At 36.1% G+C, this 19,360-nt stretch overlaps 2 protein-coding genes across 3 annotated transcripts; both read right to left on the reverse strand.

Moving 5' to 3' along the window:
- Window positions 1-202: 202 nt before the first annotated feature.
- On the reverse strand, window positions 203-7,790 carry cldn10l2 (claudin 10-like 2). Its single transcript, XM_055215809.2, has 5 exons — window positions 7,491-7,790; window positions 6,448-6,609; window positions 6,184-6,271; window positions 3,549-3,644; window positions 203-1,756 (listed from the first exon to the last, which is right to left on the reverse strand). Exons 1-5 carry the CDS (start codon window positions 7,744-7,746, stop codon window positions 1,579-1,581), a joined length of 780 nt encoding a protein of 259 aa, XP_055071784.2. The 5' UTR covers window positions 7,747-7,790; the 3' UTR covers window positions 203-1,578.
- Window positions 7,791-9,025: 1,235 nt separating this feature from the next.
- On the reverse strand, window positions 9,026-19,066 carry cldn10b (claudin 10b). 2 transcript variants are annotated; one of them, XM_055215703.2, is made up of 5 exons: window positions 17,402-19,066; window positions 12,354-12,515; window positions 12,142-12,223; window positions 11,929-12,033; window positions 9,026-9,306 (listed from the first exon to the last, which is right to left on the reverse strand). In XM_055215703.2, exons 1-5 carry the CDS (start codon window positions 17,619-17,621, stop codon window positions 9,150-9,152), a joined length of 726 nt encoding a protein of 241 aa, XP_055071678.1. In that variant the 5' UTR covers window positions 17,622-19,066; the 3' UTR covers window positions 9,026-9,149. The 2 variants fall into 2 exon arrangements, with proteins under 2 accessions (XP_055071678.1, XP_055071677.1); XM_055215702.2 differs by having other exon boundaries at window positions 9,027-9,309.
- Between the last annotated feature and the right edge of the window lie 294 nt (window positions 19,067-19,360).

The raw sequence follows: 19,360 nt of genomic DNA on the forward strand, positions 1-19,360 counted from the left end.
TCATTTGGAGTCGGTCAGTGGAGTACAGAAACTGCATCCAGGGACTAAAAATGACAAAGACACTAAAGTGCAGTTCAATTAATCGTTAAAGTCTTTATTGTCATAGCGGTTTATTTATACAGATGAAAGAGTAGTTCAAACTGAGTGTATCAGCAGAAAGATATTAAACATCCAATCAAAAAAAAGTTTTGTATCCCCATCTTAGTTAGTTAGTGATTGATCATGAGATGTTGGCTGGCAGGGACAAATGGTCATAACTGACTGAAAAAGTACTAAGACAACGATCAACAATACATAGCAGTGTGATTTCACTCAATAGTACAATAAACAATTAATACAATTATTCATTATAAGTATCACCATGGATATATTTGACTATTATAAAGAGTAATAAATGTTATGTCCTAACATTTATAATAAATGATCCTAAGATTGAGATTTATCCCATTAACAGCACTTTTCATATTAAAGCCTTAATATATTTGTTGATCACAAATTTGTAAATATGTTTGTCATGACGTGACAGCGGTGAGATTTTAGAGCACTGATGAAGTAAGGCAGTACATTATATGTGTATCGTCTGTCTCATCGCATCAGACACTGCTCTCGGGTTCACTTAAACTCAATCATTATAGCTGAAATATTCCTCAACACATCTAAAGTCTGTTTCTACTGTCTATAGACAACCTCGCTCAACATCAACTCTGTATTGTCAGTCATTTTATTTACATATATGTACAGTAAAGTCTTATATGCCGCCAACAGCCTTGTTGTTTTAATATGCATTTATTTTTCACTCTCTTAAGATACAGACAGAAAACAAATCTATATCCAGACAATATATTATTGGAAAAGGATAAAGTTAGTATTTAGTGTTGACAACTTTTAATAGGCTTTATGCCCAGCTGCACCACCTCCTGAACCCCAGCCAGCTCCCCGCCCCCTCTCCGCCATCACCGGACAAACTGACCAATCCAGGTGTGTCCGATTATTGTTGTTGTGACTACTGAGGTCAGGCACACCTGGATTAATCAGCCCGTCCAACAATGGCAGACAGGAAACAAGGAGCCGGCCGAAGCCCAGGAAGTAGTTCAGCTGGGCACAAAGCCAATTCTTACTGAAGATGCAGCCTAAACTCCAAAACTCTTGACAGCAGATTAAAATGAAGTGAAAGTGACGTATTTGCCAATATATGATCATCTCACACTTGAAACGTGACCTCTGCATTTAACCCATCCCAGTGAGTAGGGAACACACGCATTGCAAGTCGTGAACACACACCCACACACTCAGAGCAAAGTGTTCAAAGGCATCTCAGTTGCAACCTGCCAGCCGTGAGACTCAAACCGGCAAATCTCGGGTTACAACCCAGACCCTCTAAACACTAGCCTACAACTGCCCCATAACCCATAAATTAAACCCATCCATTGTTTAAAGTGGTGTATGTTGTTGTCATGATGATGATGATGACGATGATGATGATGACATTGCATATGGTTGTTAAAAGCAATGAGCCTGCACAGTAAATGTATTAAGTGAATCTGATTTATTGTTTAAGTGAAGTAAAATATGAAAAGTTCATACAAAAGTGTCTTTGGCAGATATTTTCTCTCCATTTTTCCCGTTTGATATCTTGGAGATGTGTGAGGCGCTGGATCGGCTGAGATCTCTTGACGGTGTGTAATGGACACTGCTGTACAGTCTTTTACTTGACTTATGGCCAGTCTTTGACCTTTTTGTAAATGCAGACGTCATCCTATGAAAAAAATGTAATTTGTCACACATTCATCTTATCTGCTTGAAAAGTACTGGTAAGACTTTATATTAAGGTACACATTTTCACTTGATGCTTATTAACATGCCTATTACTAACATATATCACCTCTTTATTGATAATTAATATTACACAGTGCTTTAGAATAAAATGTTACTTACAAATAAATTATATATATATTAAATTAAGTCTGGGACTATAAACCCTTTCCGGGAAAAAGTGTTAATTTAAAACTGGGGGTTTTGCTGACTGTTTAGGTAACAACGTTTTCCTTGTGAACGGTTTGCATTTTTATTAGATATGGGCAGATAAAATATATATCAAAACAATATTTTATCTCTATATATTCACTAATGCGTCACGTTAAATTGATTATATAGGCTTTTGCATTGTTTTGAAGCAGCTTTACATAAAAGATGAAGAAAAGAAATCAAAGAAAATGGGAAGCTATTAAATATATAGTATATAGAATAGAGTCTTACTTTTTACTTGATGAAATAATTCTTTCTCTTTGACTATCAAATATTTAGTCAATTAAATAACAGGAGTCCTAATAAACAAGACTTTTCATTTTATATGAAAAGGGCCCTTAAAAGAAGAAACACAATTGACGGTAGTAGAAAAACGATAACACTGTATTTGAAGGGGCGTTCATAAGACTGACATGACACCTTCATAATCATGACACGTTTCATGAACATGAACTTTACATTACCAAGACAACATAACTGACCACTTCTTCCAGTCATGTCATATAGTTTTTTGAAAGCGTCATGAATATTTTTCTTGACCTCAACTACAGTGGTACAAATATAATTTGTCACTAAAATGTCATTAAGTGTTAACGTATCTGTTGCATTTTGTTAAGGTATTTAAAATTGTTTGACAGAGTATTAACACTTATTGACATTTAAATGACAAGTTCAATTTGTACTACTGTAGTTGAGGTCAAGAAAAATATTCATGATGCTGTTATAAAATTATTTAACAGAGTATTAACAATGGCATTTAAATGACAGTTTAATGTAATGTAAGCCCATGAAGCTATGTAGTTTCTTAAGTTTGATAATTATTCTGCTATGTCATGTTTATAACAGATTTATTACAAGATGTATTGGTATATGTCAAGTTGTCATAACAAAGACATCTCAAACAATGTCATCTTTGCATTAAAAATAACATAATTGAACAAATGACAATTGTCATAAATGTGCATAAAATGTGTTTCATGTTTATGAAACGTGTCATGTCATTACCGGTATTATGAATGTGTCATCTCAGTTTTATGAACACCCCTTCAGGTAAAGTGTTACCGGAAAAACAAATACTATGGAAGTCAATGGATACCATAAACTGTGTGCTTAATATTATTTATCAAAATATCTTCTTTTGTGTTGAACAAAATAAAGAAACTCGTACAGGTTTAAAACAACAAAAGGAAATGATGAGAGAATATTAATTTTTGGCTAAATTATACATTTGACATCACTTCTGGCAAATTTCAAACAAAATTGATCACTCTAAAAAATGCTGGGTTGTTTTTAACCCAGAGCTGGGTCACTATTGGACAGAACACACTGCCGGGCTGGAATGACCCAAGTGCTGGGTTGTTTCAACATGGTTGATTGACAATAGCCCAGCGATTGGGTTAAAACAACCCAGCAGTTGGGTCATTTTTAACCCGTCAGTGTGTTCTGTCCAATAGTGACCCAGCCCTGGGTTAAAAACAACCCAGCATTTTTAAGAGTGTACTGTAACTACTACTGTATTGTACCTTTTTGATATGACTGTCACAGCATACAAAATAGATCCAAGAATTGTGAGGAAACTTCCAATAAATCCAAGAAATATTGGCGTTCCAATTCCATACCTACCAAGAAAAATACAATACAAATCAAGAAAGAAAGTGAACTGATCTAACATAACGTGAAAATAATACTACAGTACTAATTCATTTAGATAAGAGCAGAAATCCCTTTTACTGCACACGAATTGTATGTGTCAGGCATGTTTATAGTTGATTTATCAGGAGCAATACCAGTACTACATGAGTCACCGTCTAAACTGTTTAGGGTTTGGATTGTGTTACATGTGTTGACAATAAATATGCCATTGTTTCTAAATATTTTACATTGTGTTTTAAATGTTAAGTCTTTACAGGACAAAAGGATGTAAGGACAACTTCTATTTCTATTCTTGCTTTGTTTTACTTCTGAACTATATGAACTCACTGTGTGCCCATAGGGTGAATGTGATTTCACCAAGTAGGATGTGATCCTGGATCAACATTTTCATTAACCAATAGGATTGCAGCATTAGGATTAGGGTGTATGTGAGATTTAGGTTTAGGATTGGGTTAGGGGCTTTTAAAAAATACCCCTCAAACTATTATTTCACACTAATTTGAGGGTTTAAAAATGGTTACGGTTTGAGTTAAGGTTAGGTTGGAGTATCTTTGATTAAAAAAATGTTGTTCCAGGATCACATCTTACTTGGTGAAATCACGGCAGGTAGACGCTTCCATCGGACACATGCTTGGTCCCAAGTTAACTTCCAGTGTGTGTTTGTTTATCGGTCTGGCTAGTGACTAAACTAATCTCTGAAACAAATACCTTGTGAAAAATAAAAATGTGGTTTTCTAAAGATGAGGGGAGAGAGTGAGAGTGATCACTGTGTGAAGAAAGGTCTGTAGTTAACATTGTATATTCATTTTACACAGTAATGCCAGCTCAGTGAAATGGGTAGGCCTAATACACTTTAGCTATGATATGAACTCAGGTTATTCACTGGTTATTTATTTTTTGCTTGTTATCAGAAATAATCTGCTCTAAAGGGACTCTGATGTTATTGATTCAATGCAGAAATCTACTGGAAGTAAAGTTTGGGCCACAAAAGAAACTGTCTATATTATTTCTTTATAGGAAAAAAATGTAATTGTCCCAGTTCTTTGTTGTGTTTCAATTAATAATTATTTATCTAGTTAGTTAGCCCCTCCTCTGTTTCCTTGGTCTCACCTGTTCCTTATTAGTTTGATTATCCAATTTATCTGTTTCTTATTTAGTGTGATATACCCTGTCTGTTATTTAGTGCCGTCTGTTTTCGTCTAAGATCTTGTTCACACGTTCAGTCCAAATCCAATTATGGTGCACATCACCAAAATCACCAATATCACCAAAATCAGCAAAAACGTGTGAATGGCGAAAAACCACATGAAATACATTTTTTCGAATCCTTTTTAGGCTACATCCAGAGGTGGTTGAAATCCTTTTCAAATCGCATTTCCGGAAATCCAATTCAGCCTGACCACCCTGATTGCATTTGTGTAGCTTTTCTGTTATGTCATGCTGTTGCATCACGTAAACACGTCAGACGTCAAGGCAGATTGTCGTGCCAGCGCGATGTCATTCCCATAGAAACAAAAATGCCAGAATGCTACAAGACCACTGATCTATATAAATGACTGGATTGCGCGTAGAACGCTTAACGTAACAGCGTGAGGTGAAGCCAGCGCAGAGTTCGAGCCGCCATCTTGGTATACCCAACTGGCAGATGGTGTCATTGACTTCCATTCAAAATCATGTTTAAAATTCACCCGCTTTACATCGTATCAGTCACGCAAGATTATTTTTTAGGATATGTGTACGTAAATTAACTGTTAATTCTGGTGTTATTTGCCATGTTTATGTTTTAATCGGGCAGGATAAGAGATTTATGAAAAAAACTTTAAGGTGAGTGTGTCTGGTGCATTCTGTTAATGACACGGGTATAAATAACGTTTTTTTGTCATACAGCTACATGTTCAGCGTTATTTCTCGGAATAAGTCTAGGCAACTTGTAAGTTTAGATAACATAAAACCAGCAAATTATTGCATGCACATACGGTACAAAGTATGATTATTTATTTAGATTTCAGAATGAGCACGTTTGTCATTAATACTAAATATGCTGCGGTCTGTCTGCTGATCTGATACTGTAATGAAGATGAATGTATAATAACTGATTAAAAACTATATGTACAACTTTCAGTAAATAACTATGTACATGCTTAGGACGTTTGTGTTGTTATAATGTACAGGGTAACTTCAGATATAAAAACGAAGACTAGTAAAGTGATGTTTTATCATTAAAATCTGATCGCGTCCATTGATTTATAGAATGTTTGGGTATACCAACATGGCGGCGCGGTGGCTTCACAGTTGTGACATCATGCGCAATCCAGTCATTTATATAGATCAGTGTACAAGATGCACAGATCAGATCTGAACAGTTGTGATACACAATATGGACAGTGCGTCAAAACGGATATACACCAAAATCGGATTTGGACTGACAGTGTGAACAAGGTCTAAGTTACCCAACCCTTACAGTGATGACATATTGATGATGTAATAATGTTGAAGAGTATTTACCTGATGATACTTCTGTCAGCGGTTGGGGCAAACGCAACACTGATGACTTTGCTTGTATATAAACAGTACGCTGCACAAGCTGATAAACCTACAGGAAAGAGTAATCTCAGAAAATGTCTAACATTTATATATAAATACTGTTAAATGTATTAGAAACAGATCATTCATCAAACAATAAAGTTTTAAGATGACCATAACTTTTGCTTTGGTAGGTCAGCCGCTATTATGTGTGCTAATATTCAGAACAATGATGACTTTGCTTACCACCAACTAAATGAAACATTGCTCCAGCGAGTAAAGTTTTATCTTTGGCTTTCTCCCTTCCACCAATGTAGGTACAGTCCATCCCAATGAAGCAAAGAATAGCGCCTACAAAGCCCAGAGTCATGCCGATCATGAGCAAACCTCGCACACCCTGAACATATGCTGAACACAACAACACAACCATCATTAAATACAATCTCTCACATGAATTACAGTTTATAAATATTTTGCTATTCTGAAAATTGTCTAGCAGAAAGAGAAAAATAACATGATTGTTGAACTACATTTAATAAGAGATGTATGGGTTTTCTATTAAAATGTTCAATAAAATGGACTTGAGTTGTGAGTGGAGGATACACGGGTGCCAGGAGTGAAGAGGCCTCAATCTGACGCATTATAAATCCTCCTCACCCTTTATTTTTCTTAATCATTCTCTTATAAATTTCAAAAAGACATGATTTGCAATACACTATGCGGCCAGTTTACATACGCCTTGCTAGTACTGGGTTGAACCCCTTTTGCTTTTAGATCCCTTACACCATTACACCACCAGCAGCAGCGTCCATGCTTTCATGTTGTTTACACCAAATTCTGACCCTGCAGCTGAAAGTAAGACTTATCAGATCAGGCAATGTTTTTCCAATCTTCTATTGTCCAATTTTGGTGAGCCGGTGTAAATTGTAGGCTAATAGATTATCCACAAGGTATTTTCATCCACACAACGCCGCTCACTGGATATTTTCTCTTTTCCGGACCATTGAACCCTAGAGATGGTTGTGCATGAAAATCCCAGTAGATCATCTGTTTTTGAAATACTCAGACCAGCCTATCTGGCACCAACAACCATGCCAAATACAAAGCCACTTAAATCCTCTTTCTTTCCCATTTCGTTGCTTGGTTTGAACATCATGCAAGTGGATTGAGTTGCAGCCAAGTGATTTACTCATCAGAAATTTGTGTTAACAGGTTAATATAGTGATAATAAAGTGTCCGGTGAGTGTATATTCAAATGTGTGTGTATGATGAGATGAAAGAAGGCTTACATGTGACCGCCCAGAGGATATCATAATCTCTACAGCTAGTAACAGATGTAGTGTCTGTCACACAATCTCTCCACAGGTTTGACCAGTACCACGACGCTTTGATCATCCAGTTGCCCCCTTTCCCCCCTACATAAACGACTTTCCAGTAGTCCATGGCTGTTGTACAGCTGATGAAAACCCAACCAAGAGTTGAAATCAAGAATCCACACACTTGTATCAGACTTTTTCTCATTTCCAGTTTGAAGTGTGTGATCATTCTTCAGTTAAACACTCACTGAAGCACTCATACACTACAGTAATGTCCTGAGGGATGTGTCTTAACACACATCATCCCAACTGTTTACTATAAATATTATGAAGTCATAAACTTTACTTATATCTCCTACAGAAAAAACTGACAAGTCTGAAAAATTTACATTAATAATAATATTATAAAACTATATTGGAAAAGTAAAGGCACATATTAGAGAGAAAGACTAAAGCTGTTGAAAACAAAACAGAAAAACATTTTGATAAATGTAACAATATTTATTTTATTTTTTTACATTTTATTTTAATGAAACTGTTACAACGTTTATTAAAAAAATCTGTATCAAAATTGTAGAAATGTGCAATAACTTTTTTATTTTCTTGTATTTGATAGTAGGTTACAGTATCATGACATTATACACTCGAAACTCTACTGGGTTATAGTAAATATTGGACAGTGCACATTTTGGGTTATTAATAAACCTATGCTGGGTTGTTTTTAACCCAGCCATGAGTTGAAACAACTAAGCATTGCATTGAAACAACCCAACATAGTGTAACACGTGTTCTGTCCAACATTTACCCAACATTGGGCTAAAAATAACCCAGAATAATTTAGAGTTCATTGTCTGTGTTATGTGAAGTGTGAAACTCAAAATACATTTATACAAAACAAAACCCCTATCAGATAAATAAATGTCATGATCTCATCCAGTACAGTATCAATACAAACCACACAAGATGTTTTCTTTGTGAACATCTTTCTTACAATCTAAAAATAGTTGGGGGTAAATATTAGACATAAAACAATAATGGGTTAAAAGTTACCCAATGCTAAGTTGTTTTTACCCAATCGTGGGTTATTAATCCAGCAGTTGGGTTGAGACAATAATTTTAATGCATCAGTGTGTTCTGTCTAATATTTAACCAATGCTGGATTAAAAATAACCCAGCATTTTTTTAGAGTGTAGCTTTAGTTAACTATATTAGTTACCAAAAAAACTTACAATAAACAATAGTTTTACAAAATGTATTAGTTTTATAGCTAAGGCTTATTTCATCCTTTACTCGTTCATTATTTAAATCAAATGTTAAATCTGGTAACATTAGTCAATACATAATGAACTGACATGAATGACATTTTATTTTAGTAATATAGCAGTTGTGTTTGAATAACCTACTGTACCATTAACAAAGACTAATTAATGTTGTTGAAATATATTTCTCACTGTATTTGTCATGAATGTAGTTCATATTGCATTAACTAATGTTAATAAATAAAACATTGTTATTATTATTAGTTTAAATACAAATCACAATTCTGTCCAAAACCTTCAATTAAAGGCACATGATTTACAAGTAAGATTTGTCCCAGCGTCAGCTGTGAGTAGTTGAAGTCAGCAGTGTTGGTTATACATAAATATTTTTGTCAAATTGTTTTGAAGTGTTGCTGTATTCTGGTGGAAGTCGTCTGTTGTGTGATGATTGACTCTGTGTAACACCATGAGAAGATCTTACAGAAGCTCCATTCCTGATAAAAACTTTTCTGTCTGAATGATGGGAAGAACTGCTAATAGAGACAGAGAGAGAGAAAGAAAGAGAGGAAAACATCAAATCAATCTGAGTCTTATCTACTGTATAAAAACAAATTCATAAAGACTAGATGATAAAGGTTGTGTTGCAGATTCATGAGCGGTGCTACTCTATAGTCATGCTTATAGCACCACCTACTGTTTGGTTGAATATAATACAATATTAAACCACACTGAGCTCACCATACCATAGTATCATGATTTTTTTTAATTAAACTGAAATTTGCATACCTAAACAATTTTTCACAAAACATTATAGCTTAAAAATCTATAAACAGACACCAAATTATATCAAAAACATAACATACATTCATTTTTGTTTACATATAAAGAGTTTCTTTATTCTGCCTGTTTGTTCTCTTAATGGATGCTGATGTGGATTGACATGTTATTGAAAATATTAAAGTGCCAGACAGATGACAGTGTGTCATGTAGCTGTTTATCAATGTAAAAGCGAAAAAGCAAGGGCAGTGGATGGCATGGGAAGGAGTGGAGAAGAGGAAGATCTCCTGAAAAGAGCTGTGGAGATGAAGGCATACAGGGCAAGCTTTACCGTCAGGGCTGCCTGTGATGTCCTGCCTTCTCCTGCAAACCTAAGCCAATGGTATGCTGAGGACCCCGCATGCCCTCTATGCTCAAGTCTAGCAACACTGAAGCACATCTTAGTGGGATTCAAGATCAGCACAACCAGGTGCTGAAGTGTCTTGCTGCAGTGTTGGAAAATCGACGGACAAGTGTGAATGCCCTTCCTCCCCCATCATCCCAGTGGCAGCCAACACCATTTGTTTGGGAGGGTGACGGTCAAGCCAACTTCACCACCATAAGATCAAACTCTGGTCAGCTGGGCAGAGCACGGTACTGGAAGCTGTTGGCAGACGTGAACAAGAAACTCTGCTTCCCAGGTGAAATTGCAGACACCAACCTTCAACCAGACCTTGTCTGTGGTCAGCCTCGCTCAAGCTTGTCTACATCATCGAGCTCACCGTGCCCTGGGAGGGTGCAGTGGAGGAGGCCTATGAACGATGCGCAACAACAAGGCTGGAATGTGAAGTTACGCCCAGTGGAAGTAGGTTGCAGAGGGTATTGAGCCATCCCTACTTCCAGGCTACTCAGGGAGATGGGAATGCGAGGAAAGGCCCACCGGCAGGCAGTCAAAGACCTCTCTGCGGCTGCAGAAAGGGAAGCCAGTGGCTGTGGGTGAATAGAAAAGACTCCGCCTGGGTCTTCAAGTGAGTTGATGGCACCTAGAAAGTGAACCTGGGACGCTGGGATTCACTGCAGAACCCTCTGGAGGTGTCGTGGGCCTATCAGCGAAACACCCAGGAGCTCAATTGACAACCCAAAGGGTGCCTTCACTCAATTGACCATCCCACGGAGTCTCAACAATGCCTCAGGTAAAGTATTAATGGATAGCAACATCAAGTCACATACAATAGACCGGTGTTGTTGGGGTATTGCGGTAGATAGTTTGCCACCGTTTGCCATTGAACCTGCATTAACGACGACAGTGGGGCCTCTGGCCTTAGTCAAACGGGTTGGTGCGTATGGTCAGTTGTGGTGAGATTCTGGTGTTAGAGATTGAGGTTAAGTCATGTCAAGGGTTTATGCACTGAGTTGCGTGAAACGAGCACCCTAAGGAGATGGAAGGGCTGAGGAGTAGTTTGGCAGAGGGACACTCAATTGACCATCCCACAGAGGCTCATCGTTGCCTCAAGTATGCATTAAGGGATATCAACATCAGGTCCTATACAACAGATCTTTAAACTAAAAAAAAACATTAAAAGTGATGAACACTGAGTGTGTGAAATAAGCTTTGAATCCAAGGTCTCAACAGTTCCTCAGATATCAGCTTGTGAATTTGTCCTCCAAAAATAGCGACCTCATAGTTCATTTGCGCAGTATCATATTACGGCGAAAAGCGAACAGTTCCCCTTAGCAGCCAGCATCTTATACAATCTGTGGTTACGTTTTAAGGTTTTTGCCTTATATGTCAGATTATGCATTTCATTTTTGAATTTGTAAATTTAGAAAATGGTTTTAGAAACATTTATGGTCTTAAAGATATTTTGGAGCACCTCCCTGCTGAAAAAAACAACATACCAGCAAGACCAGCATATGTTGTGTTTTGGTGCTGGTATGCTGGTGACCATCAGCTAAACCAGCATCAAACCAGCATAATTCTCATGCTGGTCCATGCTGGTTTGATGCTGTTTTTTTCAGCAGGGCTAACACCACCGTTACTCTAAACCTAATCACTTTACAACCATATAACAGTAAAAACGTATTACAAACAATATTCGGACGTGCCTTCATGCCTTGGAATGCTGCCTTCGAATCTATTTCTGGCTAACTCTTAACCTCACAGAAATTCAGTATTTCAAAATCTCTTTTTCTGTTTTGTGAACTAGGAAACTGTGGCATATTGTTGATGTTTATATGATGTATAATAACACATACAGCTGCATTATTGCTAAAAGTTCAACATTCGTTTGGAAATCCAGCATGAAAAAACGGTCATTCTGATCAGATTAAAAACCCAAACCAGACCATCTTAAATTCCGACCTCCTTACAGATGTTGGAGATATTTGGCTTTTACCTTTTGTCCATCCCTTCAGACAATGACAGGCAGAAAATCAGTCCTCCTAAAATACACAGACAAGATCCTGCCCAGCCAATGAACAACGCTGCTCCCAATTCATACCTGAGGAAAAACAAAACATTCCTTACCTCAACCTCTCAGTCATTACACACTAACCTTATAGCAAATTGTGTAAAACCAATAGATTGGTTAGTTAACAAAACATCATACTTTTGTGCGACAAACATCGGGTCGAAAAACTCGGATGTAATTCTGTGAGCGTAGAGAGAGCAGGCGCTCAGAGAGCACAGTCCTGTTAGAACGATACAGTAGATTACATTTAGATGATATTGTAAAATGATTTATTTAGATTTTTCAAGAAACTGTCTTCTTTACAATATATGGACACAGAGAAGCTATAATGTAATATAGTGTAAACCTACCAGTAACAACAAAGTTGAGACCAGCAAAGCAAACAATTCTGGCTTTAGTTTGATCAAGTCCTCCGATTTTAGTGCATTTCATGCCAATCAGAGCAAATATAGATCCAAAAAATCCAAGACAAACAGAAGCTATCATTAATCCTCGGCACACCTGGATATAACCTGAAAAGAGATACAATTAGTCAATTTATCCATCCCATAATCTATTGGTCTGGTCAATGTGTTTACTTCACATGTGACCTCATCTTACTCTTTTCTGATCTGAAGCTCAACATCATCACTGGTCATCAGAAAACAATGAGTGAATGTCAAACCAATGTCTTAACATTTAATTGCACATATTTCATGTGTCTCATGAAGTCATTTCTTGGCTTTACTACTTTGTGCTCTGTAAACCTGCTACCAAGATGGACAATGTATAAAGTGTCTGGTTATGTGTAGACGTTTTCCGAAAATTAAATTTATTTCATAAAAGCCGTTTGTTTATGTTGTTACTGCTGAAACCATCTATAGAAAAAACTGAATCAAGTTATTAATTATTATTAATTATAAACACCATTTATCAAACTGGAGAGTAAGGTAGCCTTCCTCTCTAGCTACATGTGTGAGATTGTGCACACATTGTAAAAGGTAAACACCATGGCACAGAAACAGCACTGAGCTAGAACTAACCTCCTAGTAGCATCCAATTATGGTGAAATTTTGTTTCTTGTATTACTGAACCTTATAGTGCAGCTTTATGGAAAGAGTAGAAAATTATATCGGCATCAGCGGTCAGGTGTTAGCCTGGTTTAGGCCTAGATTATCTGATTGTTATCACTTTGTTTATTTAAATGAGGAAAAGTCATGTAATTCTCAGGTTAAATACGGTGTACCACAGGGATCAGTTCTAAGCCCTATCCTCTTCTCACTATATCTGCTTCCTCTAGGAGCCAGGAGCCATTATCAGGAAACACAACATCAGTTTTCATTGTTATGCTAATGATACGCACCTTTACATTTCCTCAGAACCTGGCAATACCTACCAGTTTTCAAGGTTAACAGACTGTATTAATTTACTAGATCAAAGAAATACCAGCTGATCAATTTTATCATCATTGCATTTCCTGCCTAGTAAGTAAATTTAAAAATAACTAGTATCTACACAAGCTACTATCAGAGGTCTTTTGATAATTCCTAGATGGTCAAAATCATCTAAGAGTGGTAGATCTTTTTCCTCTAAACTTTGAAATGACCTTCTCAGTCATGTTCAGGATTCAGACACATTCGATCATGTTTAAGTATTGTTTCCCTAGTGCTTTTATCAACCTAGAAAATCTGAAAAAGATCAACCCAGTAACTTAGATTTAATAAACCAAATTGGAAAAAAATAGGTAATTGAAATTTGGCTCCCCTTGTGATGTCAGAAGGGGATAATACCACCCCTTAATCTGCACTATCCAATCACACCAGTGCCATTTAGTGCAGAGATCAGCTCATTTGCAGCACATTTTTGCTCACACCTAAAAAGTGGCAATTTTAACATGCTATAATAAGTTATCTATATGGTATTTTGAGCTAAAACTTCACATATGTGCTATGGGGACACCAAAGATTTATTTGACATCTAAAAAAGATGTTTGAAATGTCCCCTTTAAAAATGATTGTTGAGAAGAAAACTTGTTTTAAAGATATAATGTTATTACATGAACTCTTTACAGTAATGAACTTGATTTCTGTTAATATGTGTCAGTTGTCCATATATGTCTTGTTTTATAAAATATATATGTGAGAACAGATAATTTTGCACTTCTTCTGTAAAATGACTCATTTACTGCACATATTCTCTCTCTCTCTCTCTCTCTCTCTCTCTCTCTCTCTCTCTTTATACCACACAAACTGTATATTCTATTCCCCTTACCTACCCCAATCCCTAACCCCAACCATCACACAAAACTTTCTGATACTTCACATTCTCAATAAACTTCATTCTGTTTGATTTATAAGCATGTTTCCTCATGGGGACATCAAAATGTCCCCAGAAGGTCACAAAAACACTGGTATTCCTATCTTTATGGGGACAATTGGTCCCCACAACGTGATAATTACCAGGTACACACACACTCACACACTCACACACACACACACACACACACACACACACACACACACACACGCACACACACAAACACCTGACAGAGCTTCTCGTTGACTTTTGTTTTAGCTCACTGATAATGCGTTGTATTTCAATGCTTTTCTGTAAATAGCAACACAACTGAAGTGAATTGAAGTGAATGTCTGCCTGTCCTTGAGTTCTGCCTTCCACGCTCATATGTTGGTGGATTGCTCTTCTAGCTCTTGTCTGGGCAAATATTAGCTTGCTAGTTAACCCAGAGAAGCAATGGAGAGATGGAAAACAGCCTGGAGATAAAGGGTTCCTGAAAACAATGAGTGCTAAACATTGACATGATGGAAGGAGAAACAGTGTTTACTTAAACAAAAGTCTTGGTCTGTTAGGTTCTCTTTCCTGGAAGTAATGATCTTACTGTGATGAAATGTGCCAAAATCATTAAGCATAAAGTTTCAGTTTGTCCACAAGACACTCCAGAGTTAAACTACAGTACATACTTTAAGATCGCCATCATTTCTTTAATCTTTCCATTCTTGAGTGCCTTACAAGATAATGTAGTTTTGCAGTAGGCATGAGCCGGTATAAGATTTTGGCGGTATGATAACCTAATCAAAAATACCCTGTTTTCACCGTGTTTCATGGTTTCACAGTGTTGTGGTATTGTCAAATTGTGTTATTTTCAAATGTCTGCTTTTCGACATGTTACATTTTATTTTAAGAAACATACAACATGTATGCCAGGTTATTTTTGTAATGTATATAAAATGTAAACACAAAATTAATTACATGATTTAATCAATGTTGTGTAAGCACAGCTCATACCTTGGAAATGGTAACAGAAAAGTTTAGTGGTTTTAAAACCTTGACTCTTTAAAACCTCAGTATACCTTGAAACCGGTATCCGGTCCATGCCTATTTTGCAGTGACTGACAAATGTCAGTGATAATGAAGACTAGATGACATATTAATGCAGTGGTTCTCAAACTTTTTCATCGTGCAGCCCTTTGTGTACGGTGCATTCCTTCAGGGCCCCCCAAAGAAAAATTATGACAAAAAACAGTTCTAAATAAATAAATATTAAAATGTAACATTTTAATTAAACAAAACATTATATTATACAAAGTACACTCAAAAAAATGAACTTTCGCCTTTGTCAGTTTTACTTAATCTTTTTATATTGTGATTACTTAAAAAAATTAATTTAACAACGTGAACTTAATTTAATTGAGTTTATTTAACAAAAAGGTGTGTCTTGTCAGCTTTACTTAAAAAATATTTGTTCAGCCAACATAACATTGTTGTGTAAAATTAACAGATTAATAAAACCAATACAGACTGGCATCTCATTGGCTAATGATGTTGCAGTGTATTATGGGTAATTGTTGTTGTTCTGGCACCCTCTTGCAGAAGTGTAGCACCATTATATAGGTACCTGTGCCCAACTATGAGTGAATTAACTTGTTCTGATATATTATTAGAACAAAAACAAACAAATTAATGGTTTGAAATGTAACATTTCATTTCAAATATATTTGTGATGTACTTGATAAGTTATAATTAAGAGGCTTATATGATTAGTTGTATTAAGCAGCTGCACTATGATTGATTGATTGATTGATTGCTTCAGTGTTAAGGAGTTATTAGATAAAAGGGGTGGGGTTTATAAAACGGCATTATTCAAATTTTTGTCATCATTAATTAATTTTTTATGTACAATCAACTTAACTGTTGTTTTTTTTTAAGTTTACTTAATCTTCTTTTGTTAAATGAACTTAATAATTGTTTGTTGAGTTTACTTAACAAATTATGTGGAACCTGTTGACAAAATATTTTTAAGTAAATCCAAAAGTAAAAGTGTAGTGCTTTTGGTTAGTAGCTTTATTGTTTTTAGGTTTAATTACACAGAATTCATGATAAATTAATGTATTTTATAAAATGTCATAAAACTAGGGCCCCCCTGGGACCATCTTGCGGCCCCCAGTTTGAGAACCACTGTATTAATGCACAAACAATGCTGTCGAGGAAGAGAATGAATGAAAAATTATCCTAGTGTTGCTATTGAGCTGCCTGAGTCTGAATGTGTAGAAAATAATCCTCTAAATGCTCATTTGACTTCATCATGTCTCGAATGTTTATCTGACATATGCCAAATAAGAGTGCAGAAGAAACAGAAAGTGATGTCATTCCACAAGTGTATGTTTAAATATTCAATCAAGCTTTGATTAAACAGTGCAGAAGTATTTGGTTTAATTGCTATATGAATTTTGCTTTTCCAATGGCCTTAACCGGTCATAAAATCACTGTTATCTTACTCTAGCTACTGCTTTACATTACTACAAACAAATGTTTGGACCAACATGATCTCACGGCAAGTCATGTTATAATCACGAAAAAGTTGATTAATTTGTGTCACAATTTTTATAAATAGTTTTTTCATGTCCGTGGCACAACTTTCTTTTTGTGGCATTTTATATATTGCTTTCTCTTTTTTTCCTTTTTTCAAATCATTGTCGCTTGGGGTTAGATTTGGGGTTTGGGTTAGGATGTAATTTTATGAATTGGTTTCTACCTGTTTTTCTTCCTCTTTTAAAACTATTCTCGCCTGGAGTTGGGATTAGAGTTGGGGTTTGGGTTAGGATGTCTAAAAATATAACAGAAAGTGATTCTAACCCTAACCCCAAGTGACAATTGTAAGAAAATAGGGAAAAACAATAAGAAAAATATACATATCTGCCACGAAAAAGAAAATCGTGCCACGGACGCGAAAAACTATTTATAGGAAAAAGACATTTGAAAAAAGCTGAATTTCATGCCATGGACACAAATAAATGAATCAAATTTTCATGACTATAACACAACTTTCCATGAGATCAGTCTGGTTTGGACATATTTACTTATGTTTGTTGAACAGACAGATCTATATGAGAAGGACTCTCACCGTCTAGAGCGAGCATTGAAGGAAAGTCTTTGCAGTTGGAAACTCCAGTGGAATCAGTGACGCATGTTTTCCACAGGTTAGACCAGAACGTGGCTGTGGTGATAACTGTACCATCGATTGAAGAAACCTTCCAGTAGTCTGTAGGTAAAGTAGAAGATACCAGGACCCAGCCCGATGTGGTGAGGACGAACGCCAGGATCTCTCTTATCATGTTACTCATTGTCCTATGATACTTCTCCAACCAAAGCTGAGCTTCAGTCGTCCGTCACTGCCGAGGGTTTGTCTGGGTTTAACCGGTGTACTAGAAGAGATGGTTAATGTATTCTCATTGGGAGGGAGAAACCGACTCTGTATACAGCCAATAAAGCAGACAGAGGAAAAAATGTGATGATGCTAGAAGTTAGACTCATTTACCATCTACATCAAGACATCTTACATTCATCCTCAACATCACAACAGCATCACAGAATCAAGAGGATTAAAGTAAACGCTGGATTTTAAATTGTGTTGTTATAAAGCTCAGATTCCTTTTCATGCCATCATTTCAAAATCACACTATTCTCTTAATAATCTAAAGATGTATTTACATAACATTTACAAGAGCATCCGAAAAGCATTGAGATTACAGGTAAAAATATAAAGTTATTAATATATTACTATGTTTAAATTCAAATATTGTTTATAAGTAAATTGAATTTCATTAAGACAAAAGCGCTGCAGCATCAGACCTGGAGAAGGTTCTGGAGAGTCTTCTTGACGTTCATTGATAAACGACCGTGGTTTTATTCATCGTTGTTCTTTCAGCTTCACAGCGTTGCACACAGGGCCTAAAATGAACACTCACCAAGCTCGTGTAGATGCTAGATAAAACTGTTTCATGGCCAGTAAATATTTATGACAGGTAAATTTTCTCAAGTCAGCGGTCATTGGCAGGTGTGTTAGTGCGTTAGCCCTGATTGCCTTTTAAATATCTTACAGTTCATTGAAGAAACAATGACAGACTTTAATTTCAGATCAATTATTCCTTTAAGGTTAAATAAACAAATAAAAAATAAAACGCAGATAATGATTTCACAGAAACGTCATTGACCTGCGTTGCTGTGGTTAATGTAGTTACTCATTTAAAGAGTCGGTAGTGTTTTAGTTCATTTAATGAGATCTAGGGGGAATTCATCATGGGTTTGTTAGTTTTGTTAGTGTTCTGCATTATTTCCACATACATTCAGAATATCTGATGTGTACGGTGACCATTAAGTGACCTGTTCGGTTCACTTAAGTTTGTCATAGCCACTGCATTTTAAACTTAACACAAAAATATGTAGTGGCCTCGAAATATTAATTTGTGGGAACACCATAGTACGTTAAGGGCACAACATGTTAACTTGTAGGAATGTGAAAAGTTGCCCTGGTCACAAGATTATTTTGACAATGTAACAACAAACTTAATGTCGTGATCACGTGATGTGATGCTGTGCCCTTGATATCGTATGTTAAGGGAACAACATCCTCTTCTCGTGGCCACAACATTTTTGTTGAAGTAGCGAGTGCGACATCAGACTGAAACTATATTTAAGATTACAATGCTTCATTTCGGTTTTGCTTGTTTATTGTAAGACATGGATCAGAACAATATTTTGTGTTATCATTCAAATTCAGTCTAATTTTGGCGAATTATATTCTGTTGGTGCACAAAGAAGGGATTAAATTCTGGATACAGTTTTTGGATATATACATTTTTATAAACTTTGAATACATTCATGAACATTTAAATATTTCTTAAAAATAAACATCTCATTCTGCTTGTTCTGAGATCTTTTTGTTTCATTACAATAAAAAAAGAGCTAGCAGCGATTCATGACAAACTTTAAGTGCAATGTGCAAGTATAACTGCAACAATATGTGAATAAATTTTATTACCGCTATGTTGAAGATATTCTGTTAACCTCTGTTTATGCTATG

Source organism: Misgurnus anguillicaudatus, chromosome 17 (assembly GCF_027580225.2).
Source record: "Misgurnus anguillicaudatus chromosome 17, ASM2758022v2, whole genome shotgun sequence".
Classification (NCBI taxonomy): Eukaryota; Metazoa; Chordata; class Actinopteri; order Cypriniformes; family Cobitidae; genus Misgurnus; species Misgurnus anguillicaudatus.